The sequence below is a fragment of the Epargyreus clarus genome, unplaced genomic scaffold, assembly GCF_041222505.1.
Source record: "Epargyreus clarus isolate Ecla_fem2 unplaced genomic scaffold, WU_Ecla_fem_2.2 ptg000027l, whole genome shotgun sequence".
NCBI classification, from domain to species: Eukaryota; Metazoa; Arthropoda; class Insecta; order Lepidoptera; family Hesperiidae; genus Epargyreus; species Epargyreus clarus.
The window spans coordinates 11,001,610-11,028,014 of NW_027332234.1; the positions used below are offsets into that span (position 1 = coordinate 11,001,610).

Consider the following 26,405-nt stretch of genomic DNA (forward strand, 5'->3'; position numbering starts at 1 on the left):
CGATCACTGTTTTTGATTATAAAAGTGGACACATTTTTGAACAATACGTTTTTGTGTTGCTATTCGCATTAAATTGCTCAACTATACTGAACACCAATGAGTTGAGAGGAGCGACATTCTTAGAAATGAATAGAACATGAAATGTTAACTCTGTGCGTAAAGTTAAAGTAATATATGCGAAATTAGCGGTAAGGTAATTAAATGTGTTTGGGTGAGATTGTGGCAAAATGCTTAGATTTAAAACAGATACGCTCCCGTGGTGTAGCAGCATATGAATTTGTTAGCGACTAAATGTACACTAACTGAATACCAAGCAGTTAGGTACGTCTCGAAAAACTAGTTTATTTAGACATGTAATTTAAAACCTATCGTTCCAAAAAGTAATAATAAAAATGTACATTATGTTGGACTTAAAAAAGATAATGCATGTCGAACAATATTCTACAGTATTTGAGCTCGAGAGCGTATCTGTAATTTAAATCTATGGCGAAATGTATATCGAGTCATGGACTGAGAGTTTAGGCTAACGGAATGTTTTGCTTAGATGTGGAAAAGTTTTTAAAGTAATTCACTAAGTCATACATTTTAATGAGTCGATAACGTGACGTAAAATAATTAACATGACAGTTTTGGCAAGAAATGTAATGTTTGTTTGGTAAGGATGAAATATAATAAAAGCATGTAGAAACAATTTAACTATTTAAAAAAATGTAGCTAACTTGAATTTTATGTATTTTTTATTTGCAAGATGTATTATTTATGTATTATAAAGTGTAAGTTAAATGTTGCTTTAAAGTTATTGCTTACAATTTGATCATTGTTTTTAAGGTCAGTTTTATACCGATACTGTGTAAACTGCAGACATGATCGTTATTTGTGAATATGTAATTATTCTTGTGATCTAAAATCCGTTTATACTGTATTTTTTATTTTCTAGATTAAAGAAAACATCTTACTGCATTTCATATTTTATTTCTCCTGGAGTTATACACACCATATAAAACTATTTGATTCATAAGGCACATACAAGAGGAATCTACGATAGGAATATTCTTAGGATGTGTTTTATCTTTTTATTAGCATAATAAATATGGTATCTTTTTGCAGTTTAAACGTTTTAACTTACAGTATATTTTCAGCATAGCCTTACAATGTTTGGATTTTATTGAAGAACTTTCTAATCTAATCGCGTCGACTATACCGAAAATTTTTAGCTGTAACTAATATATGCTCAACATAAAACGTTAAACTGTTTAAACTGTAAATTGTATGAAAAATAGATTAGGCGACCTGTTGAGTGATACAAACAAATATAATAAAACATTTATCACAACACTTCTAACTCTCTCCTCTTTATAAACTTCTACATGATGATGTAATTGTGATTTTAAATATATTTCACATTGTCAACAATGAAGATAACAAATGGACTCGATTTTTAAATGATATGTTTATGATTGATGCTTACCCGTGCTACTTACAAGCCCTAATATGGTTATCCGTGTGCTGTATTGTGTGCGTCACCGTTGTCAATAAATTTATGGCGTGGAAAAATCTATTTTCTGATGTCGAGTACCCGATCCTGTCTGGTGAGATATGCATATATTGTAGCATGAATACTTAATAATTTACAACAATTCGATTACGAAACGATTTAAGCCCTACGTAGCTGGCTACATGTTTTTAGGCAGATGGACAGTGTCCTTACTATGCAAACTAAGTATTTGACTTCGTTCGGATATAATTTAAACATCTTATACAAGTGTAAAAGCTGGTTTTGTGACCTGGCACTCGTTAGCGATGAGACAAGTGCCTTGATCAAGGAATATGTTTAGAAATCCATTCTATTTCCCGAGGAAGTAGGGGAGGTGGGGGACTTGGGTTGCAGCTTGGACAGGTGCGCCACCTTGGTCGCGAACTTCACGAAATTGATCCCCGACACCTGCGGCGCGGCCTGCTGCCCGCCCGCCGGCTGGAACGATGTCTCCAGAGAACCTGGGGAACATAATGTTATATAAGAATTACTTTATTATAACTTTATCTTACTAATTTATGAGGTAAGTTAGAGTAACATAAAAAATATACCAAGTGTATGTGGTATAGATAAAGTTTTTTTTTTTTTTTTTTTTTATTAGTTGATAGGCATGCGCTTGGCCTCGATCTCGCCTGATGGTAAGCTTCGATGAGGCCTAAGATGTGCCACGCTTGCCTAGAAGTAGCCTATTCACTCTTGACTTGAAGACTCCTAGATTATATGTGTCGGGAAACACAGAAGCCGGCAGGGCATTCCACTCCTTGGCAGTTCGTATTAGAAAAGACGAGGCAAAACGCTTCGTACGAACCAAAGGAAGGTCGACTTGATAGGGGTGGTAGCCTGCCGTGCGTCTGGACGTCCGAAGATAGAATGGGGCTGGGGGAACTAGATCGTGAACCTGTTGCGCACACTCCCCAAAATGAATTCGGTAGAAAACCGCAAGACGAGCCACACGCCGACGGTGTTGTAGGTTTTGGAGCCTGGCTTTAATTAGCGACTCATCCCCAATGAGTCTCTTGGCCCGTTCCTCAACCGAGTCCAGTGCCTCTAAGTGATGCTTAGCTGTACCATCCCATAGGTGACAGCAGTACTCCATACACGAACGGACTTGCGCCTGGTACAGCGTAAGCATTTGCATAGGTGTAAGGAAGTGCTTCACTTTATTTAAGATGCTAAGTTTTCGAGCAGCTGTTTTGACTCGGGACTCAATGAAGCGACCGAAATTGAGAGTGGGAGAGAAATCCATACCTAACATCTCGAGATGATCAGAGATTGGTATAGCCTGATTTCTTAAACTTGGGGCCAAGTTAAAGGGGATCCGTTTGTTGGTGAAGAGACATGCTTGAGTCTTAGAGGCGTTAAAGACGGCTCTGTTCGCCACACCCCATTCGGAAACGAATTTAAGGGTTTCGTTTACACGTTTGACCATGGCCTCCCTTTGCAATTGAATCTCGCCTTTGCTAGCTTGGGCAGTAGATGTGTAACATTCCACGACAGTGCTGTCATCTGCATAACCTAGAATGCCTGGTTTCAAGAGGTCATTAATGTGCAGAAGAAATAGGGTCGCGGAGAGAATAGACCCTTGAGGAACACCGGCATTTATCGACAGCTCTTCAGACGAGCATCCGTTCAACACTACGCGGATAGAAAATTGTTAGAAAGTGTTAGAAAATTACATATTTATACCAACTATAATGGTCTATACTTATTTTATTATACTCATCATGGATATCGAGATGAGGCTGAAATTAAAAGCAGATAATGGAACGTTTTCCTGTCAAGTCGTTCGTCCACTACCGTCGAACATTACAGGTAAATTCTCTCACCACAGCAAAATTGTCTTCATAAAAAATGTTCACTACTAGATTGACTGAACTAAAGGGCTGATTTACCAATTAACTAATTAAAACAATGCAGATCGATTGAACTAAGAGTAGAAGAACATATTAGCTATCGGATTTTATTTACTTGTAAAAGCGACCAACCACTTGACATTCTTACAACACTGCTATGCTCGTGAAAAGTACCTACCCTCTGACGTTTCTTAAAACTAAAAAATATAATAACTTACTTTGCTGTGGGGACACGATGGAGCTGGCTTGCGATCCTTGCTGGTTCTCTCCCTCCATTGTGTGAGACTTCTCGTGCAGTAGTTCCAGAGCTAGCAGCGTGCGCGAAATCACTCTAATACAGAAACTTTAGAATTATAAGAAACTACGAAGGAGTTAATGCAGTTTTCTACGCTCTCATTCTTATCTTATCTAGAAAAATAATGTTGGTACGGTAAATAGATGTTGCGACGTTCATTTGATTATTCTTCAGCACTTTCCTTAACATAAGTATACTTTTTTATCATTAAGTAAACACTGAAAACATTTGCTTACAAAGTAATAAGTAGGAGTTGGTAAGTATAAATCATTCAAAGAAGTCCGATCGGCATACTTATTTTCAACAGTTTAATTAGTAATCGATTCTATACTTAATTTCATGCGTATATTATACTAATCGCTGTACGTGTTTGTTTTGTTCACAATGGATGCAAGTCATTAGCATCATAGCGTCATTTCAATGGTATGAAATGTAACATTGTGAGTTACCTTTTCAAAAGCAGATTAATACTTTATAAGCATACTATAATAAGATTAAAACGAGATTTTTTTTGTGTAAACAAATCGTAACGTGGTAGGTAACATCTACACGAATTTCAGATAAGTTTGAAATGAAATTGCAGGCTCGGCACAACGTTCCAGGTCAGGCGTCTGGATATACATAATCCATGGAACTCACGGCGTAGGAAATTCTAGGGGGCGGCTTAAGAAACATCTCTAGATTCTTAGTCGAAAGAAATACGAGTATATAGTTTATTTCGAATAAGTCGAATTTCAGAAAAGTGTTATATCCAAGATATCATACTACTTTATAAATAGTTTTAGAAACAAAACTGTTTAGCTGTTAACATTTTGTGACGGGTGACGTGAACTAGCGAAGAATGTCCAAAGCTACATTTATAATGTTCCGAGCTCATGCATAATAAAGTACGAACACTGTAAGTGCTGTTCAGAACTCGGTCGAGAGGCCGTGTCGCATAAATATTGAAAGACCAACGAAATAATACTAGTATTGGCAGGGACTTTTCAGAAATTAATGTTGCAGTTGGGAATTTTGTGACCTTTAGTTTGGCTGTTACGGTTGGCTTTATCAAGTTTTAAAACGGAAGGTGGAAATGAGAAAAGTATACCTTTGTGGTATAAGAAAACAAATGCATTTTATGTAGGAACCAGAGCGCAATATATGAACTAAGTCAATCAATGGACCTTCATTAATACCTGAACGACAGCATGCAGTTATGCACCTACATGAATCTCACCTACAACTCAAAGGAAATATCAAACCTAGTATAAAACGAAATTGGATTGCAGTAATCTGTTAGAAAATAATCAGACTAGATTCTGTGTCACAGAATAGTACTAACAAGACACGAGAAATGACTACTTTTAATGGCTATAATTTTATTACATGCGTGACGAGCGCATAGCGCTCCGTGTATTGTACTACGCTCTAATTAATTATTTGTCAGTGCGTGAGCGTTGTATGGGTCCGCAGTCCGTAGAAAATATAAATCGCGAGGAAAGCGATGCAGTAAAAAACATTCTGTTCTAGTCTTCACGAGTCTGACTGTTAATCTAGGCTAGATGCCTTAAACCTTTATAATATTACCATCCTTTAGCGACATAGCATCCATCTTAGAATCTTGTATGGTCTCCAGCTGCTGTCGAAACTTAGTAGTGATCTTCCGACGCTGGTAATCTGCTTCAATCTGCTGCTTTGTTCGTGGAATCCGGAAGCGGAAACAACAGCATACCATCACAACTGAAATATTCATTGAGAAACGACTTTATTACCTGCATTCAATGGAAATTAATTGGCTTAATGTTCATACTTTTAACTTACTACACATACTTACTCAATGAGGTCATCCCTGCTAAACATAAAAACACAACTTGCCATACCCTTAATTCCCCGATGATTGTTTTTTCGAGCCATTCCGGCTCTTCTGAATTTTTTATAACATCCATTATAGGATCCATTGTTATAACAAATATTATATGATAACAATTTTACTACAAAAAGCGTGAACTAGATAAACTAGAACGCTGCGACTAGTAAGCGTCCGCGAAACACTCCAGTTGAAATAAAAACTAATTGTCCCAATTCCGAGGAGTGCTTGTTAATAGCCACACCTAGTATTATGTTATCAACCCCGGCACTCCCCTTGAATTCTCATTTTAATTGAAGTCGCGTTATCCGAAACATTCCATTCATGTTATTCAGTTTATTTGGTTTAAATAGTTTAATAATAAACATCTAACAAGTGTTTGTATATTGTTGATAAAATTCTGTGCGACCGAAGTATGGAGCAACATACTTCTATGGATTTAAATTTCGCGGGAGTTTCTTGCAGTATTTTAGTGTTGCTATTAGTATATTTGATTGCTAACGTAACCGGACTTGTTTAAATAGAATTATCAAGAAATAATCACATAATTTCCAGAAACAGCGTAATAGTTTGTTATTCAAAAATATTTTAGATGCTAGTGGTGCTATACGTGATTAAAATATTAATTTGATCTTGGAAGCCTTACCAAAATACTAAATGATAAAAATAGCATAAAACGGTAAACTAAATCATTTTTTCTGCAAAAGCATTTTTAATACTTTTGTAAATAATCGGGAATAATCTTAATAAGTCGGGCACAATTATTTATGAATGAACAACTGTACGTTGTATGTTTTTTTTTGTAATGACAACATACGTTCGATCGTTTTTCTCTTTCGTTTGAAGACTGTTTCACCTTCCCGCAGAAAATAGGGTGTCGAATCTGTCCTATAACCTCCGATATATTTATTACTATTTAAGATCAAAGATGCATCATTTATGATAATTGTGGTTTAATTCGTGTAAAGGCTGTTCTAAGTGATGTTGTGTAAGATCGTTTGTGTTCTTGCGGTCACTCTGTAGCGTTTTAAAAAATTAAACATGGCCTCGAACCGAGGAATTCAGATTGGATCCGCGTGGTTTCAACGGAAGCTGAATTTGAGGCCGCAGCACCGAGGCGTGCATTTGGTTACCGAGGAGATCCTGAAACAGGTGCCGGAGCTTTCGCAGTTCGCGGTCGGCCTCTGCCACATCCAGAGTGAGTACCAGAGCCGCGTTCTTGCCGCCGATGCTGCACCCCCTCCCACTCGTGATTTTTAACCACCTAATGACCCCGCGCCGGTTACTCGTTAACTGTCGTGTGGTGTGGCTCGGCTAATGAATGAGTAACGAACTGCAGCGTGGTCAGACAGCTGATCTATCGTAAATATTGTTTTCAGTTATGCACACTTCGGCCAGTCTTGCACTGAACGAAAGTTGGGACCCAGACGTGAGAGACGACATGGAAATGATGCTCAACAAAATAGTGCCAGAGGGCCTTCCGTATCGACACTCGTGCGAAGGTCCCGATGACATGGTGAGTTCGCGAGCGGAGCGTATTCTAAATATGAAATCACGTAATTATAAAGCAATGTGTAATTGTTTTGTGTATCTATTCAATTGTTTCTGTCAGCGACATGACAAGCAATTTATTAGTTGTTTTGTTTGGGCATTGAGTGTTTATCAACAGTTTGATGCATTAGTATTGGTTACTGTTTGATATGTAGACTTGGTTAATGCATCTGCAAACTCAGTGTGTTACTTCCAGTGGCATATATGGCAGTAAGTATGTAAGGTTATCAGTTGTGCATGTTTGCTTTATGTGCATATCAGATGAGTGTTAAGTGTACAAGGTTGAATCCCAATTATTGTCAATAATCATGTCTGTGATATAATAAATATACTAATATCTTATCTCCAAGAATACAATGTTCATGAAGTTGTCAAAATCAAAATGAGACCTCTTAATATTTTTTGACTTGCCTTTTCTAATATACTTTAGAATTACAGAAAAGGTCATAATACAATAAATTTTAAACTTATAACAGAATTTATTGAGAATAATATTATGAACTGAACCTTTTTATTTTTGTTCATCAAGATTTTGTAAAAAATTTATACATTTTTTATGTGCTTGAATATACTAATACAATGTAAATACCTGAGGCTATATGGCTTCTAATGCAATATTTACTGCAGTGCTTCAATATTTACTGTAATCATTAAATTGATGTTTACATATCCTCAATAACCTCCTGGTTCATCATAGGATATTCCTTATACTTCTAAAGTCTTTGTTTTACTGTATAGACATTAAATACAAATACATAATTGTTGATATTACAAATTTACAATGCATTCGTATTGAATGTTATTCCTGGCACTCTTTGTTCGTTAGTTTCAATCTAAACAAATACTAGGCATTAAGTTTTAAATTATATTTGTAATAGTTTAAATGTGTATTCTTTTATAAGAGCAATTGCACCATTTATTATACTAATGAAAACATTTTCTTTTTCAAATACAGCCTGCTCATGTGAAAGCCTGCTTTTTGGGTTCCTCACTGACAATCCCCATCACAGACGGGAAATTAAATTTAGGCACATGGCAAGGAGTGTGGTTATGTGAACATAGAAATCACGCAGGTAGCCGAAAGGTAAATATAACATTTTTTTCTAATAATACTTTCTTTATACAGTTATCAAGTATCACTGACTTATTTAATGTACTTATTGCTTGTAGTTTTATAAGAAATACTAATAATGAGAATACTTTGAAAGATTACTTTTCAATAATACTCTTAAATCAATATATATTTGTATACTATATAATTTTATGAGTATGGCATATATATTTCATGTTTTAATAATGATCTATTTATTGTAGTTTGATAACATGTTATCATTTTTAAAATACTGATACACATAGTGTATGTTATGTATATTTAAGCATATTGATATAATATAATATGTATGTAAATGATGTTGCTCCCAATTTATATTATCATCTTCAATCAGTAGTCCTATCTTTGAATCTTACTGAGTCAGGTTCATGCTTATAATGGCACTTAAGGTAAACCTTCCTTTCAAGGGTGTTATTCATTTTATTTTAAAAGTGGAGCTTTCAAAATAAAATGAACTTCTTGGAGAACACTTGTAGTTTTATTTATAACCTCTTAATAAAGTGAAATTCCTTTCAGCAATATATCCCAATAATATAATATTTATTGAAATTTCCTTATAAAGGAAGTATACCATAAATTATTTTAAATGTCTCATTGCATTACACTTTATTAGACACATTTGTAGATACATCATTTTGCCATGAAATTCATATATACAGACATAAAGTACACCTCATTATAAATTTAGTATCTCCTAGCTCATGTTCATCTATAGCCATCCTTTACAGTTGAATGTATACTTGAGGCAGTCACAAATGTGTTGTTACAGTATTAAAATGGAACATTTCATTTGCTGTATCATTTTCACTGCATATTTCAACTTAGTATAAAGCAGCAAAAGCGAGCACAGCTGCTTTATTAGGAGTAGTGATGATGTTTTAGCATTCCAGTCCTTTAAAGAGGAATCGACCATCTTTGAAAGCATATTTGTCGGCAGGTGGTGGTAACGCTGTCGGGCTGCCCGCGGGACTCCCCGCTGTCGCCGGTGTCGGCCGCCTCGTGCTCCAGTTAGGAGCGGGGGGGGGGCGCGACCCCCCATACTCAGTCTCACTCGCGCCCCTCCTCCAAGAGCACGCGGAGGTAAACTCCGCGAAGCACCTTTTATATCCTCACACCTAACCTAGATGTTAGTTCTAACTCTTATCTTTGAGCGACAATATGTACATAAGATTAATATTTTGTAATACCCTCCATGGCACTTCGATGATTTCATGTCTGCGTTGAGAATGAAAATGTTTATGGGTCGATGCAGCACTGATCTGGAAAAGTTCACCCCTGGGTGGCCTCGTTTCTTGCGGTCTATTCAGATGTCTTTCCAGAACAGCATGTGCTGCATGGATTAACCGTTACGTTTCAGTTCTATTACAATCTAGATGTAATCTTTTGTTAATGTTAACCACGATTATTGTTAGCCAAAGTGCTACACGACTGTGGGGGTAATTAAATGTAATATAATATTTATAGGAATTGACAAACAAAATCAGCTTTAAATAATCTCCATTACTAGAGACATGTGTGAAGTGCCATGCGGGAACTAAAGAATCCCTATTGATATTATGTTCAGTCAAATTTAACTGAACCCGTTAAATTTGTACATAAGGATGTGCAACAATTTTAAAGTATACATAATGAGTAATTGTTGTTTTGTTATAGCAATTTGTCGATATGTACATAGATCACGCGTGAACGTTGTGACTACTTGTGACCATCCGCTTCGTAGTACAAATACGGTGCGCTCGTTGAAGGATGATGTGGCACCTAATTTTACCAAGAAATATTGTACTCGTTAAGGGGAGTTCGGATTCGAGCGGATTCATTTCTACAGTACGACTATTTTCACTATTGCACTCGTTCAGATTTATCGAAGCTCACCGGAGACACTATATATTTTTTAACACGACACGACGTTAGACGTTTTTATAAAGTCGAACACTCATTTTATTACACCAAGTTTGTACGTAATCGCACCGGTCGACGGTCAGTTCGCGTAAGTTTTAAGAGCCGAGTATAGGTTAATAGTTAAATACTTTGTACGTCTACGATAGCTCCCTTCTCTCTCCGTGTTAGGTTAGATTTTAATAACGGTTAGTATGTGAAACATGTCCATAGCTTTAAACGTGTCACACCCGTTGTATCAACGGGTCCCTCGCGGGGCGACAATGAGCTAACATTTGGTACCACTAGTAAGTAGTAGAATATCATTACTGTTAAGGTCATATAAGTGCCTCGGATTTAAGGGGTGGTCATGTATCAGTTGCGCGGCGCGGGCGCCCGCTTGTCACCGCACCTCCGTTCTGTCCGCGAGCTGTCCCTCGGTTCGTCGACGCCTCAATCTTCACTTCTGTGTCTGTTGTGTGGAATCAAAATAACGTTCTCGCAAGTTCATGGTTTCCTCTTTACGATGTGCAACTTTAAGTGAGGGCATGGTTTTGTTTCGCGGTGTATGTACGGGGAGTATAATTGTATAGTCGTGTCTTCCTATGTAAATTCCATCACATAAAACAAATTAGTATAAATTTGGGAATAATGTACTCGGTATATGTGATCGGTATTAGGGTATGCATACATCACCTTTATATCCGGCCACATTTGTATCGCTTAGATAATGTAATAAAAATATATCGATAGTGGGCTTGAATGATGAATCCTTTGGCGACCTAGGATTACGATAGCGATAATATAGATTAAACGGCATAACTGGTAGAGAGTGTCATTTTATATGAATTGAGATGTAGTGAGACTAATTTATAATACGGGAGGACCTTTCTACAGGTATGTACTATTGTATTCACGACGGTTATATTAGTATCGGAGTGATGTGCCGGCGCGTGTTCACGGTTTACTATTGAGACGATTCGGTTGCCCCATTGAGATTTTTACTGCACAATTACACACGAGAATTAAGGAATAAATATATATTATAAATAATAAATAGTAGAACGGGTGTTCATTTAGTTAGTCTTGGCTGTGACTGTGGGAGGGTCAAAGCCGAATTTATTGAATTTGTCGCAGAAGAGCTGGTTTGAATTTCGCGTTTCGTGACCCACATTAATGGAAATTGCAAACGTCCAGTGTAGAGGGCAAACAAGCCGAATGACCTCTTTTATCGGTTCTGCCCGTACTCATAAAAATGGTCGACATTGCATAATCAATCAAAGCTACTTTGATAACGTCCTATGATATCTTTTATTGCACATCTAGTTATTAAATAATCGCGAGCTCTTGAAGACATCTATATCTAATAAACGATGTTTGTTCAAGCAAGCTCAAGCAAGCAGCTGTTATTTAAAACAGTAATGAATAACAACTGTTGGAATGCAATCAAAATTACATTTGCTCGTATCTACATGTTAAAGATTACTAATCAGATAGATTCAGCTAGAATAAATAAGGATAAATATCGTTTGATTAAATATTTTTATAAGTTTTAAGGTGATAATTTACCGCGATAAAGTGTGGATCACGAGAAGCGAAAGGTGGACTGGTGTGGAGGATGACACGCACAATGAGCGTTGTTTTGTACTCAGTAGATGTCACAGACATGAACGGTTCGTCTCATGGACGACTAGACTTACTTCACTTAGGAAGCTTCTTGTACGTTCATACTCGGCCTTTTGATATAGTCACTTTATATACCATTTTGAGTTGTTTAACACGCATTTTCACGTATAGAAACACGTTTATCGTTGTAATTACGGGCCAGACGCTATATATATTGAATTTATTATATAAATAATACACGTTTATGTATTACATGCCTTACGCTTGGATCTTTTTTCACTAGTTTTGCACAATTTCCTTTTGGGTACTTCTTTACTCTTTCGGATAGAATTTGGGGAGTTGTTCGAGGGATGGTTATTAAGTGCTTTTTAACGATATTGATTAGGGTTTTGTAAATATTTTTTTGCATTAATATAGTATGTACATTTACCCGTGTACATATAGCGGTTCGTATGTAAAAATTGTTCAAGTGCTATTTGTGTATGGGTGTTAGGTATGCCACTGCCATTGAGAATATGCCTCTACGAAAGATTAGATTTAATACAATATTGTTTGGCACATTATTGTCAATTGATGGGGTTTGTATTTAAAATCGGTACCTTATAAATAATAAGCATGAAATAATATATGATAGTATATGAGTTTGAAGCGACTGGTTCGCATAATATAAGCATTCCTTGCGTTGAGTCGTAGCCGCCACCCGGCCCCGCGCCTCGGGGCGTTGAGTTGATCCGATTGAGTTAGCTTTAGTCCCGATCCAGGCTGTTTGATAACAACGAATGTGTTAGAGTTTTACCTTTAAGTGATTCTCCATTCCAACTCGTGCTACTAGTTATTGTACGATTTAAGCCGTTATTTTCTAAATATGTATTTTTAAGTTAAAAATCTGTTTTTGTAATGTTAGGAACAAAATGAGACTTGTCCCTGCATAGGTAAGGGCTTATTCCTTAAATATATTTAATAAATTAATTAACGAATCGACTGTACGAGTACATTCCAATGAAAGAATATTAACACTATTTTTACAATTACCAGTTATAAAATAATATGTCCAATATATGGATAACGTGCCAAAAATGACATCCTTTCTTGCAGGACCTTATTGAAGCAAACCTTGTGTTCGTATGAATTTACAATTGTTGCAATTTAGTTGGCATGAACGACCAAAAATAGATTTTTAACTGATTCATTAAAAACCAAGGACACAAATAGCAAACATTGTAACAAAAAAAAAACAAATTGTTTTCAATTATCCTTCGTATATTGCATTGAGTGGTTTCACAATTTAAAATATATAATTATTATTACAATAACAAATTCACTAATAAGTGCACGAATTTTTAATGTAATTGTTTATCGGTATAGGTAATTAATTTGTTATTGATATTGCACATAGGAAAATGAGGTTGTAATCTGAATTACGAAATAACAAGTCGGAGACAAATAATTTGTGTGTATATTGTTTAAGATCAATATTTAATTAAAGATATCAATATTATTATGGTTGTACAGTTGATTGATTCACCGTTTTCTTATAGAATCCTCGTCAGTTGTATATTGTTGATTTTACGCTCACTCAGTGACATCGGGATGTCACGATAAAATTTAATTGTATCATATAACTTGTACAATATAAATATTATAGATCCACAATTATGAAAGAGATTAAATATTTGCAAAAGTTAATATTGTAAGAGTTTTATTTACTTAACGCATCCTAATATTCAGTCGAGTATAAAGAGTTATGGTAAGCTTACTCTAAGTTGCTTAAGTGTATTAGATCTACGTGATTTGGTATTAATTATGTTTAAGTGCCTCCGCTCGGTTAATCCTCCGTCTTGTGGGGGCCGGGGCCTTTATCTGCAAAGAAAGTTCACAATCAACAAATACCCCTCTACACATACTATTTGACATTTTCGTTAAATTAGATATTGATAGTACTGTTATAATTAAAAAATATACTATGATACTATCGCAATTGAATTAATAACGAAGTTACTTCAAAACTAAGGTTCATTGACCTCCAATGATATTACATTCCCATACAATTTTTCGCCTGATTCCTTTGGGAAACGCTTGTGTTGAATGGCAAAAGTAATTACTTGTTATGCATTTAGAGGTTACATTTTGATGATTACAATTTTTAAATTTCTGAATATTTGTTATCAGCTGGAAATTAAAACATGAACAACTCACTTAAACAAAAAAGTCAGTTAAGAATACCTACCGTCATATTGTATCAACTACTATATGCTAAAGTGACAAGTGAATATAAATTTCGCATTGAATAATAATATTGTAAGTACCTTCAATTTTCTCCTGTACTTCATGTAGACTACTCTTCGCCTTCTCCAGTATATCACCAAGTCCGACTTTAATCTGTGCGAATTCCTGCGTGACCAGCGACAACCTTCCCAGTAAGTAATTCAAATTGTCGTCCACTTCGAGCATGCGTGCCGTTATTAAGCCCACCTGGGAAAACAGTTTGAATGTTATAACCAAACTTATTACAAATGAATAGTGCTCAATATGCAACTTACCTTGCCCTTCATGCTGTCCATGGTGGAAGTACTGTCATTAACGTATTGCACCATTCGTTCCTGTAGATACATATCAAGTTAGTAACTCATATTGTAATTTGTTATTCAAATGTGTGTACGAAAGACTAAAAACCGTCGAACTGGAACACCACATTTAATTACTTTTTTGACTTTGTAAACTAGTTTTTTTTTTGTATTTTATGAATAAGTGGGTAGGTATAATTATCATGTGTAGATCCACATTAATATTAATTGTCCTAGTTGGGTACGGTCGAAAACAAAGCCGGGCTGAGAACCGAATCTGGGATTTGTGTCGTCCGAACATAAAAGCCGCCAGAAAGTGACCACATTGTGCTTGTTTTATCGAAGTATAAATAACCCTTTTTAATAAAACTTAAACTATTTCGTCAGTAATTTTACTTTTCCTCATTCTATACCTATGACACGCCTAATAATGGATATGGATACTAATCCCAGGGTACAGTGGTTGGGTACACAATACATACATACAGGTTGTGGTACTCACAGTGAGCTTGTCGAGGGATCCCTTGCTAGCGGTGAGCTGTTGATACATGATGCCGATCTGGCGCCACACCTGCGCCATCTCCGTTTCAATTTTGCCGCTCACGTTTTGTACCACATACGTCTGGTTATCCGCTATCGACGCGGCGATGCGGTCGAATCTATACAGTAATTTTATTTTACAAAATGTTGCAATTGGTAGATATTAAATCCAGATTTTTATGAAATAAGGTATTTTAAATATTAGCCTAAATATGTACAAATTGGAACTTTATTAATTTTACAGCATCATCTTTCTACATATTGAGGAAATAAAATGGGTATAAGACAAAAAGATTTTTGCGGTAGTATCTGCATAACAGTTTTTGCAGAAAACTGCATATCGTGACATTTTCCTTGATTACATGACAGAGCGAGCAAAATCGCAGGCAACGGCTAGTTTTGAATACAATCTAAGACACGCTTACCGCCCACTCTGTGTATTATGATTTAATGCAAATATACAAGACTAATAGCTACAACTGCCTACACAACACTAATTGCTAAAACAGATATCTAAATTAAACATTCAGATGTCTGTTCGACGAGAATCAAACAAGCCATTACTTACATTACCATACATACATACATATATACACAATATACCTAGCAAGTCATAGAGTCGATTATAAATCAGTGTAAAAGATAAGAAATCAATTCGAAAGATATAAAATTATATCAGTTTGCAATGCTTAAATAGTTAAATACATTGCCAATAAATTCCATATGGTTCGTTATTGATTAAATGGGTTAAATGTACGTTACAGAACGAAAAAAATATGGACCTTGCGCTCATAGTCTTGTTCAAGGTCTTGCCCTGGTTCATGATAAGTTGACCGACTTCCACCAGTATTTGATGCACTCCGTACTCCACGAGCTTCTTTGTCGAGATCACGGTGTCTGCCGTTTGAAGCATGACGTGCTCGTTCTTAGAAACCTCTTCAATCTGTGGAGTAGATATTGATTTCGCGTTCAAGTAGTTGACATACTTTGAATATGTTATTTTTCGTTGGCGCCCGAAAACAAAAGTCTACAAAATGCTGCTAAAAGCTGCGCTCTTGTTAAAGACGATACAATTAAGTAAGAAAAGCTGAGCTTTGTTATGTATGGTGAGTTTTATTAATAATTTTCATGTTATCTAAATCTGAGATAGAAATATATACTTATTTTATTCACTATTTTCAGTTATGGTACATGTTGAATTATGAGGGTACCTGAGCACGTAATGTATCGTAACTGCGAGAGATGTCGCCGTAAGCGCGTTCGCTCATAGTGTTGCCCTGCGTGAGACTCTGCTGGATATCCTCGTTGGTTGCCAGTAAACGGTCGTTCATTTCTCGCAATTTGGTCGTAATCCTGAGTACAGCTGTAAATCATAAGAATTAGCAACTTCAAGAAGTCCGTGGAAGGATTTGAAAACCATTTCAATTAGGCTAAGTAAATGTATTCAGTAATTTTTTGACAGCAATAATATTAGTTAAGTAACTAATTTCAAAGCCGATAGAAAATAACATTCCTTAATAGGGTTATTTTTTTTAAATCATATCGTGTACTTGGCAATCCTCAAACAAATGAATATAATTTTGTAGAAAGTGTTATCATAATTTTTAGAAACCTACACTTCTCGCTAGTCTCGGTGAGGTTATTCCTTAGGTCGCTAAAGCTCTCAATGGTGTGGTTGGTGGCGCGGTGCAGATCGGCCAGCCTCGGCAGATCCTTCCACATGCTCTCTGCATCTGACAGCAGCTTTTGAATCTTCTTTATATCCGTCTCTTGGCGTTCCATTACTGTGAAGACAATAAAATCAACAATACATAGATGCAATTACAAAGAAAATATGGTCAAGAACATGTTTTCTTAACCAGTTCTTGTTTTAATTAGATTTGTTGTTGATTTCTAATTACCTATTTAGTCGCTCATTGTAGACACATTGAGATAACTTAGAGTATAAACAGGAATACTTACATTGAACAATATATAATGGTAAATTGTTATTACGCTGCTAAGATACATATAAAATTGCGAGGTACATACTTAATATTTTTAATTTAAAGTATTTATTTTTAAAAGCATATTTTTTAAGGTAGGTAGAAAGTATTTAACAAATATAAATAGAATATTATGATAACATTCCTAAAGTTTTATCAGAAAACTTTACAATATCTAGGATTGGACTTGCATACCTACTTGTTTCCTACATTACACTCTCTCCTCTGTATTGCGAAGATGTGTCCTGAATAGGTGACGTGATGTAACGGCACTACACTTTAAAGCCTTCTGGCCAATGTGTACATTACCATCTGTATTGTATTTGTCGATTTTGTTACGATATAATTGAAGACTTTAAAATTGCTCTACTCATAAAGCTTACGTTACATTTGCCTATATGCTAAATACTGCCCACGAGTTTTTAAAGCTAATATTTTTATTAATAAATGCCATAAACATGTTCGCAATGTGATGAAAGTTTATTATTTTTTGTTTAATTTGCTGTCATACATTTATATTTTTTATTGCTGTTTATATTTCTACATGGTTAAGAAATCAAACTATAAACAAACGTGTTAGTATTCTAAGTAAGTTTTGATATTTGTTTTGGCTACCTTCAGTCATCTTGCTGTGCCAAGCTTCATCAGCGAGAGACACTTCGCTGAGCGGAACGAAGTCTGTCTGCACTTTCGTAGCGTTGCCGTATTCATTCAGTTTTAGCTCATACTTGTTGAGTAACTTCTCCGCCTCCGAAATATGTCTTTCCAATGGATTTATGTCTGAAGATACTTCTAGACACATCGCACGGAGTGAATCCTAAAATAGAAAAACTTGATTAGTTGGTTAATAAGTGTCGAAAATTAAGTTCTATAAAAATACTAGATATAGGTATTTCATATTTGAATTATGCTTGTGCTTATGAAATGTAAATAAAAATTCCGATACTTCAATTTGGATGAGTATTAATTTTAACACATTGTTTTTAACATGGTCAATAAAGAGTAAATAAATAAATATATAAGTATTATACGTACCTTATTTAAACTGTTTTTCAAATCCTCAATCTCTTTCCTCACTGCATCTAGCTTAGCATCAGTTGCGTCGAGTCTTTTACTGAGAGTTTCATCTTCTTCAGTTAAATTCGTCTCGAGAGCGGAGGTTTCTCCGCTAGGCTTGAGATTCTTTGTGACGACCGCTGTGAGCGACTGAAGTGATGTTTGAATGTCGCCTAAGGTTTCATATGTCTTCTTTAGTGTTGCCTTCTCTCTTTCTTCTTTCTGGGGATGGTCAATAAGTGTGTCTTAGACAAAAGCGACAAATTTTAAATATTAAATCACTACCGACGATTATTTTCTTAATATTGTTATGGATATTTTTTTTTGCATAGAAAAGCTAATATAAAATATGAGATTGTACTTTTGAAATGTACTTTCTTAGGTATTTGTTACCAGATAGGCTTATAAGGAAAGTGATAAAATTATCGGTGATTAAAATGTGTTATGTATTGTGTTCATTAAATTCACGGAAAGCGCTAAATCAGTCCACAGCAACGCCATCGAGACTAACTGGAAATGTGGTTACGCATTACAATGCGATATAGCCATAGAACTTACCTTGACTAGAAGTGGATTCTAAAAGCAGTACACTAAAAAAGGTCTGCTCGTTTCTGAAATTTATCGGCGACTTGCTAAGGGCATCCGCTTTCCAAACATAATTGGCAGAAAAATAAATAGTGATCTAATTTGTGTAGCAAATAAAATAAACTTCTCTTAGTTAGAGAATCTTCGTTAAACAATATTACATATTATGTATGTTAAGCATTTCCCTGTGGGTCCTGTATGACTTATGAAATTGATATCAATGGACGGGAGCATGCTCAATTTATCATTTCTGAGACAATTTTTTTACCTACTGTTCATATTGGAAATTTATCATTTAAGAAATTGTAAAAATGCTTACTGTGTACCTACCTATATATTTAAATATATAAATATAAATATGCGCTCTGAATATAAAAATGAATCGCGTCGCCATAGCAAATTGTATGACTACACCTGCTCGCAACAACTTCAAAGCGGACTAGCAGTTTGGCGCGGACTATAAGTACCCACATATGAGGACAACAAAAGGCATTTCTCCAGAACTACAAAAGGCATTTCTAAGTGCTATGTGTTCCGTGTAAAACCGTACGATCATAACATGACGTTATAAATTCCCTGCCGCGTGGTTGTCACCATGTATACTAATGACCCTTAAGAGGTCTAAGGTATAAAAACTATTCAACGCCTTTACGAGCAAACTTGCGGATTTAACGCTAAACTGCCCATTGAAGGTATCAACTAGTATCTACTTGGTAAGTAGGTACCTAAGATGTAAACAATTTGTAAATTTAAAAATGCTTACTGATTTACAAAGGTAAAGAAAGGAAAGAAAACTTGAATATACGCTCTAAAGTTCTTAAGGATTCGCAAATGTTATAAACATGGGGAAAAATAACTACCGGTTCCGGCCGGAAGCAGCGTATCTAAAGTTACCAAATTCGCTAATTAATTTGGACACCGCAATAAGGTACATTCGATTCGACCTATGATTTAATTTAGGTTCTAAAAAGAGTTTTTCTCCAAACTCGGGGAAACTTGGCAATTCTCAGTGTTGCAAATATTCATAGGCGACGATGATTAGGTACTTTCTATCAATTAGCTCGTCTGTTATCGTTTCTGAGGTTTAATTATAGAAAATGATTCATTATTTAGTACGTGCCATCATGCAGGTCAGACATGTACATGGTTCCGGGTTCGATTTCCGGTCAGACAGACATCTAGCCTAGACGCAAAAATTCATAATTTGTTTGTAGGTACATTTTGTAGTTTGTGGATATTTGTGTCTCCGTGGCAACAGTGACAGGATTTCAAATGTGTGGACATGAGGGTAGAAAGTGTAATTTTCATTTATTATGAAATTACAATATCAATTTTAATTACCACTGGAGAACACCAGTGGAGACAATGATTATGTTAACGGAAATTATATAAAGAAAAAACACGCTAAAACGTATCGTGTAGTATACCCAGGCTAGTGCGTTCGGACAGGTAAAATTTGTCCTACGCACAGCCGTGCTTTTTGATATATAAGTATTGAGTCCAATGATTTTGGATAGTTATGTATTAAATTAGTTAAAATATCTTAATTAAAATAAATATGTACCTGCAGAAATATATTTTCAACGTTGTAAATGCGCTCATCTAGCCTTGAGATCATTCCTTTGAGCGGTTCCAGGGCTCTGTGCTTCTTCTCCAAGCCGGATATCATCTTCTTGAGCATATCACCCAGTGCCTTCTCCCGGTACTCGTGTCTCTCCAGCTTGTCTTCCGATGACCGGAACATGTGGACTAGCGACATTATGGCGTCGCGGATGTCTTCGTTCCTGCAAATACATTTTACTGACAGAAGTAGCAAACGAAGGTGCGGTCCACCTGTAAGGTAAGCGGTCCCTTTATATACACAAAATCTATAAGAGTCTTTACTAAACCCTTGAGTTTGGTTGGTTACAGATGCCGTACTGCCTCTCAGCATCTAGTTAAAATGCCTCGAGTAAGTACCATATTAATAAGTAACTTACTAGACTTTGAATTACAATACAGCAGCGTTTTAAGCGCCGACGTCCCCTCCGCTATTGCCTTAGCTAGGGTCCGTATCTTATTTGAGATGTTAGATACTTGTGCATGGTTAGGTAGTAGCAGTGATACAGAATTATCCGAGCGGCACTTTATAGCAATAAAATTACACAAATCACATTAAGTGCAGTTTACCTAATATATAACTGCCTATAATTGGCTGTAATATAAACCATTATTATTCATTCAACATTGGGCGGCTGAATCCCAAGGCATGCCATTAGGCTGACAGTCGGTGATTGCTGAACTGAATATCAGGTGTTGAAAAAAGGTGGATAGGACGAGGATGACACTGCGTTACCGTTACCACTGTATAGTTAAGTGTAAGTTGGTACCGTATCATGTAAGTACCTAGTAAAAGGGCCCAATACAAAAATATCGACTGCAACGCATCGAGATATTATGCAACGTCCCTTCCCCATGTTTTAAACAAACGGCCATTTAGTTAGAATTAGAAACGTTCGGGAGAAAGGTGGCATTTTACGTAACAACGTGTGACAGTGGGTACGCGGTTACAAATGAATTCGATCTCAGTCCGGTAGGATAGAAACATAATCAGCCACCTATAGGTACAATTAATTGACACACTTCATAACTTTAAACGAGTAATTGTTATACTGATAATTTATTAGTGATTAGTACTTACCTTTAACTAATTATTCATTGATTTGGATAAAGCTTAGATATCTAATGCTTGACTCTGGCTACTGACGAAAATTGGGTTTTAAGAAAAAATAATTTGACATATTAGGTGTAAAATAGTTTTGTTTTGTTATATTGTTCCACTTCAGGGCTCAAGTTAGACCATAGTAGCACTAGCCAAGTACGGATTAGTAGATCACACAACCATAAGAACTCTAAAAAACCTTCAGGTGTGGTTTACTTCGCAGCCTTAGTTACAGTTTTTTTAATATGTACAAACATTAAAAAATCAGAGGCTTCGGTTTGAACCGTGCACCCCTAATTTAGAAGGTGAGTTTCTAGCCCCTAGGCTATCACTGCTTTTAACTATCCAATAACTGAACGGCACTGTAGTGTAGACTCTACACTAACAGTGCCATCTTTTGTGTACACAGTAGAGGTTATTAAATGAAATGAAATTATGCACTAAAGTAAATATATTAACTGTCCTATAGCATAGTTATACTAAAATCAAAAATTTTAATAATGTCCCTTTCACTATATAGATGCGGCAAGAAATCTGAAAATACACCTAAACGTTAAAAGCATCAGTGATATTTATATCTCGAGTCCTAGTTAACAGGAATGCGCTTTTGGATTAAGTATCTGGTCTGTCAGACAAAGCACCTATACATAATGTGTATTGAGTATTTTCCCTTCTATCAGTGTATTCTGAGCTACAACAGACATAGAAAGACTGAAATTATATTGTTTACTTAAATCACAAAAGAAAATAAGGTTCAGAAATCGCAAAACGTTTTTCTTTGCATAACACAACCATCCTTTACTTGCATTTTCATATAGACAAAGTGCGATTTTTTAAAACAAATAGCAGCTATTCCGCATACGCGGAAGAAGGCAGAAGCGAAACGCTGCTTCATTTCTCACTCTTTGACTATTTCTCTGTCGAAGATGTATTTATACATCGGACGCAAAAAATACTACACTTATTTTATGTAAAATGTAATGTAAATAATGTCAAAACTAATTAATACCTATAGTAATAAACTAAATCATCTTGATCAATAATAATAAATCCGTGCGTCCATTAAACACCTCCACAGTTATAAAAATCCTACTGCTTCATAATAAGATCAATGCTCCGAGATTAAAATAAACCATAACAAAAAATCTATTCATAGTCAATCAATAGCGAGCTTAACGGATGTATGGTCCCGTGTGGCTCTTCCTGGCCATTATTATTCATTTACGCAAGGACTTTTTCCTATTTTCTTCAAGTAACTTAAACATTCAAGATTTAGGTACTCTACAATTATAAAGTTAACGCCCCTGTTCCAAATATTTTTTTTATACTGACCTATTCTGTCACACTTTGTAAATGCAACAGTTTATTCACTCGCATACATCCCTCTTACGACTATAATTAATTTTACTTTTGACCTAATTCTCGGTACCTATTCTACATGTCGTCATCTTTATCTATTTCCTTATTTTTATACAGTACCTATTTTGATCAGTAGGTTTTGAGAAAATTGCAGACATACCAACATAATAGTCAAAACAGAACTCCCTTTTTTAAAGTTCCTTAAAATACTTTGACTCAAGAATAAATTAACATTAAAATGCCAGGTTAGATATTATAATCAAAATATATCTGGCGGTGATGCCGCTGTAGACGAACCATAAATTCTACAAATCTTTACAGCTTCCCTGTTTGAAATTGGTTATTCTATTCATTCGGATTTGTTGGGGATGCTGATTGTTTAAAACTTTATCCGTAGCACGGGCTCACCGGCACGGAGAAACAGACTTAATTAAGTTGACGCGCGGAAGGTTTTTATTGTAGTGTATGAAACTTTAAGTTTCTTTGTCGGCTTGTGAAGTCAAGACTTGTGACCTATGTAGGGTTATCACATATTACTTATGTAGAATTATTTTATATACTTAACAAACTAAATAAAGTATCTTTTTGAAAGATTTAGATAAACTTTCGCAACAAAGTGTCCGCATAAAATTGCATAGTGTCTCAATCCTACGAATAAACAAAAAATATTGTGGTCGTCGGGTATTGAGTATTGTGCACCTATAGCTACTTCCATTAACAGACTGAAATTAAACTGTCCAAACGATGTTAAATTTTTCCTGCCATCTAAAAATATTCGAAAACCAACCTTAGGTTGAATAGGTAGACTAACTCTGCTTCTACGAGTTTAATGCTAAAATACGTATCGCATTTGGAGTCCGTGTCCACAAAAAGATGAATTAACTATACTTACAGAGAAACTAAATATACTTCTTATTAACGATAGTAAGTTTCCTATAGGTACGTTCTATTTTGTGTTAATTTGTATTCAATTAAGTACTTGCTGATTTATATTGGTCAAACGTGTTTCTTTTCAATATGCTTTGCAGTGGTTAAGAAAAAAAAGGTTAACAGATGTTGTGGTTTAGGACGTACCTTACTAGTAAGGCTAGTTACTACTAACTTGTATTCTATTTGGTATCTTCTAAAGTCTACGGACACGAGTGGCAGGGCAGGGAATGTATTTATATTTTTCTTAATATTTTTTATAATATTCTCGTAATCAAGTGCGTGCACTTGATTAAGAGAACGAAACATAAGTTAATCAAGTGCACGGATATCGTGATATCCGTGCACTTGATTAACTTATGTTTTATTATGTGTAAATGCCAATGTAGTCTTGTTCGATATGTATGCAAGTACGCATTTAAATTTACGTTCATGTTACCCTACTCTACCTACTGACTATCTGCGGCCTGAAGCTTTTAAGTTACACAGCCAGCCATTTGTAAAAAACATATAGGTACCTACATTATCTTGTCAAATGATACAACTATTGCCTTTAAAAGTAAAAAGTGAACTTTAAAAGTGAAAGTTTGTTTGTTATCTGTACCTGCTTTAAAACCTCTTATGTGAAAATTTCTGTGATAAGTAGTCAGTCAATCAGTCAGAGTAAAAAGTCATGGAAAAGAAGAGGCATGAATCATGGAAAAGAAGAAATCAGAGCTATGCTCACTTGGATATTCTTAAAGAATGACGAAAATGACCAGACAGTTGACCCGGTTAATAGAAATGTAATACGAGTCGTATAACACATTTAATATAAGTTTGTCAATCTTCGTAGAGGAGTGAATAATTGAACTTAATTGTCTACTGACAAATCTGTGTCGACAATTGTCGGCAATCTTACTAGATACTTATTTAGCCACAATTCTAAGTAACCAGGCAAAAAGAGTGATCTCATATTTAGAAGGAGATTTCTAAGTAAACAAATGAGGTAATAAAATGCGGCCAAGGGCTTCTTCGACCGAACACAGTGAAGGATTCCGTAGACGGGATGAAATTAATATCTATTCATTTTACCAGCGATGTTAATAAGTTTCTATGTAGGTATTTTAGAGGGTGTCAAAGACACTGAAAAAAAGTTATTTGTGCAATTGTTATATTTAAAACAATGTGCAACGGAACGTATCTTTGTTAAATATATACCCACAATACATACACATGCGCTTTTTAATTTACTTACATACATTGACAACGTTAATTAATTGATTGGTTCTGCATTCAGAATCCGCCATATAATTAATTAATTTTTGATCATTCATCTATAGACCTGATGTTTACATCCCCAAATTATATGTCTTGAGTGGTCATAGAGCACACCTACTAAATTCTTGAAGTGTCAATATTATTTGAGTAAAAACGGTTAACTTATGAACAGGCAAATTCACAAAATAGGACGAAACTATAAGGGTTTTGTTTCTTACCACTTCACTGGGGAACCCTAAATATTATTTAACATATATTTTATTATTAAACATGAAGTAATAAACTTTTATTCTATGAAATAATACATAAATATATATTGATTGATAGGTACTCACGTTACATCTCGGGCTTGTGTTTGTGAACTCCATATTAAAATTAGTGCAACGGATGTCCACCAAAGTCTCTGGGGATAAAAATACATTTTATAACTACAGTGTTTGAATATATACTGATTTATGTAAGTATAGGTATATTATGAGACAATATAATTTCTATAGTTAATTGTATTAGGGAACAAATACTAGATAAGCATTAAATCAGGTGCACGTAGGTATGGACACCTATTATACACGGTCACACCTTAAAACCTATCCCTACGTAGGTATTCATTGTGTAATTAAGTGAATAGAAGTAAAAAAATCAAAAGTAAGTACCTAACTTGTACTTCAATAAGTAAGCGCATTGATCGAGAAAAAACTGTCACATGGAAAGCCCATAACTATTTTTTAATTAAGTGAAATGAAATAATTAAGGAATATTTGAATTAAAAATAAACTTTATTTGTTTCAGGAATATTCGTGATCGTATTGGATTCGTATACAAACTACGATGAAATATTACAGTAATTAATTTCTATTGAATCCTTCAAATCTCAATGGGCCTAATTTTATGACCCACAATAAATTAATATGACTTACAAAACGCTTCTGATATTTAAGCCAATATTCTTATATTGAATTGACCTCTACGAACATTTATGAAACGTTTAGTTGGTGACTGTTCACCTAGCTCAGTATTTGGTATGTATAGATACCAATCATCAGTAGACCGATATACTTATTATTTACTGATAAGTTGTATTAGGTACACATGTTCTCGCCATGTAAAAAAGTAAATAAAGCATAAAGTAAATAGTAGCTGGTTCTGAAATCTAATTTATATCCTAATTTGCATACCGCAAAACACTGTAACTTTGCCATCTTAGCGCAATTTTGCCTATTTCATTTCGAATAAGATATCTCGCGTTGGTTTATTTCTATCTTATTTTCTACTATTTGGTAATAATTTTACACTATCGTGGCAACATATTTTTATTTTTTTTAAATGGCAACACCACTCGTTTTTTGACAGTTGATCAAACAAATTCGATGGGTGCGCATGCAAATTTCGGGTGTCCGATATAATTTTAAGGTTCTGCCAAACAAAACGTGTTTCGGTGTCGTGAATTTGTTCCAGGGTAAGTAAATACTGTGTTTTACCGCAATACTTCATATTATTCTGATAATCACAAGATTTCAATTTAATAATCTAGAAGGTAAAGTTGTAAAGGGTTCCAAAAATTTTAGTGACACATCTTTGCCTATGTCTAGGGTTGGCACTAGATAGAAGTTATTAAATTAATATTTAATGAAGGCTTTACAATTTATTTAAGTTCATCTGCAAGATATATGTAAATCTTACCAAATTACTGAAAATGAGTACTTCAAAGTACCGCACTGTAATTACCTCCTAACA

At 35.1% G+C, this 26,405-nt stretch overlaps 3 protein-coding genes across 4 annotated transcripts in view; 1 reads left to right on the plus strand and 2 right to left on the minus strand.

Moving 5' to 3' along the window:
• Window positions 1–1,559: 1,559 nt before the first annotated feature.
• On the minus strand, window positions 1,560–5,715 carry LOC140754177 (uncharacterized). The gene is made up of 4 exons (XM_073089130.1): window positions 5,499–5,715; window positions 5,252–5,404; window positions 3,606–3,695; window positions 1,560–1,995 (listed from the first exon to the last, which is right to left on the minus strand). The coding sequence occupies exons 1-4, from the start codon at window positions 5,620–5,622 to the stop codon at window positions 1,832–1,834; spliced, it is 531 nt and encodes a 176-aa protein (XP_072945231.1). The 5' UTR covers window positions 5,623–5,715; the 3' UTR covers window positions 1,560–1,831.
• A 639-nt stretch (window positions 5,716–6,354) lies between these two features.
• Window positions 6,355–10,514, plus strand: LOC140753839 (UPF0047 protein YjbQ). Of its 2 annotated transcripts, none has more exons than XM_073088640.1 (4): window positions 6,355–6,729; window positions 6,911–7,047; window positions 8,038–8,166; window positions 9,116–10,514. In XM_073088640.1, the coding sequence occupies exons 1-4, from the start codon at window positions 6,573–6,575 to the stop codon at window positions 9,203–9,205; spliced, it is 513 nt and encodes a 170-aa protein (XP_072944741.1). In that variant the 5' UTR covers window positions 6,355–6,572; the 3' UTR covers window positions 9,206–10,514. The 2 variants fall into 2 exon arrangements, with proteins under 2 accessions (XP_072944741.1, XP_072944742.1); XM_073088641.1 differs by having other exon boundaries at window positions 9,131–10,514.
• A 2,419-nt stretch (window positions 10,515–12,933) lies between these two features.
• Window positions 12,934–26,405, minus strand: part of LOC140753841 (uncharacterized) — a 33,831-nt gene continuing 20,359 nt past the window's right edge. The window contains exons 17-28 of the mRNA XM_073088642.1: window positions 26,352–26,358; window positions 25,007–25,074; window positions 19,989–20,208; window positions 17,819–18,061; window positions 17,399–17,600; window positions 16,415–16,582; window positions 16,010–16,161; window positions 15,581–15,741; window positions 14,761–14,917; window positions 14,235–14,294; window positions 14,001–14,166; window positions 12,934–13,554 (exon numbers count right to left, since the gene is read on the minus strand). Coding sequence (XP_072944743.1) covers window positions 13,520–13,554; window positions 14,001–14,166; window positions 14,235–14,294; window positions 14,761–14,917; window positions 15,581–15,741; window positions 16,010–16,161; window positions 16,415–16,582; window positions 17,399–17,600; window positions 17,819–18,061; window positions 19,989–20,208; window positions 25,007–25,074; window positions 26,352–26,358 — 1,639 coding nt within the window. The 3' untranslated portion in view covers window positions 12,934–13,519. The remainder of the gene's footprint in view (window positions 13,555–14,000; window positions 14,167–14,234; window positions 14,295–14,760; window positions 14,918–15,580; window positions 15,742–16,009; window positions 16,162–16,414; window positions 16,583–17,398; window positions 17,601–17,818; window positions 18,062–19,988; window positions 20,209–25,006; window positions 25,075–26,351; window positions 26,359–26,405) is intronic.

Bases quoted from the DNA above. Each gene is read 5' to 3' on its own strand.
- LOC140753839 (XM_073088640.1), top strand. From the start codon at position 6,573: ATGGCCTCGAACCGAGGAATTCAGATTGGATCCGCGTGGTTTCAACGG. The intron at 6,730-6,910 runs GTGAGTACCAGA...TATTGTTTTCAG, and splicing joins CGGCCTCTGCCACATCCAGA to TTATGCACACTTCGGCCAGT. The intron at 7,048-8,037 runs GTGAGTTCGCGA...TTTCAAATACAG, and splicing joins GCGAAGGTCCCGATGACATG to CCTGCTCATGTGAAAGCCTG.
- LOC140754177 (XM_073089130.1), bottom strand. From the start codon at position 5,622: ATGGATCCTATAATGGATGTTATAAAAAATTCAGAAGAGCCGGAATGG. The intron at 5,405-5,498 runs GTAAGTATGTGT...TGAATATTTCAG, and splicing joins AGCAGGGATGACCTCATTGA to TTGTGATGGTATGCTGTTGT. The intron at 1,996-3,605 runs GTAAGTTATTAT...TATGTTCCCCAG, and splicing joins CATCGTGTCCCCACAGCAAA to GTTCTCTGGAGACATCGTTC.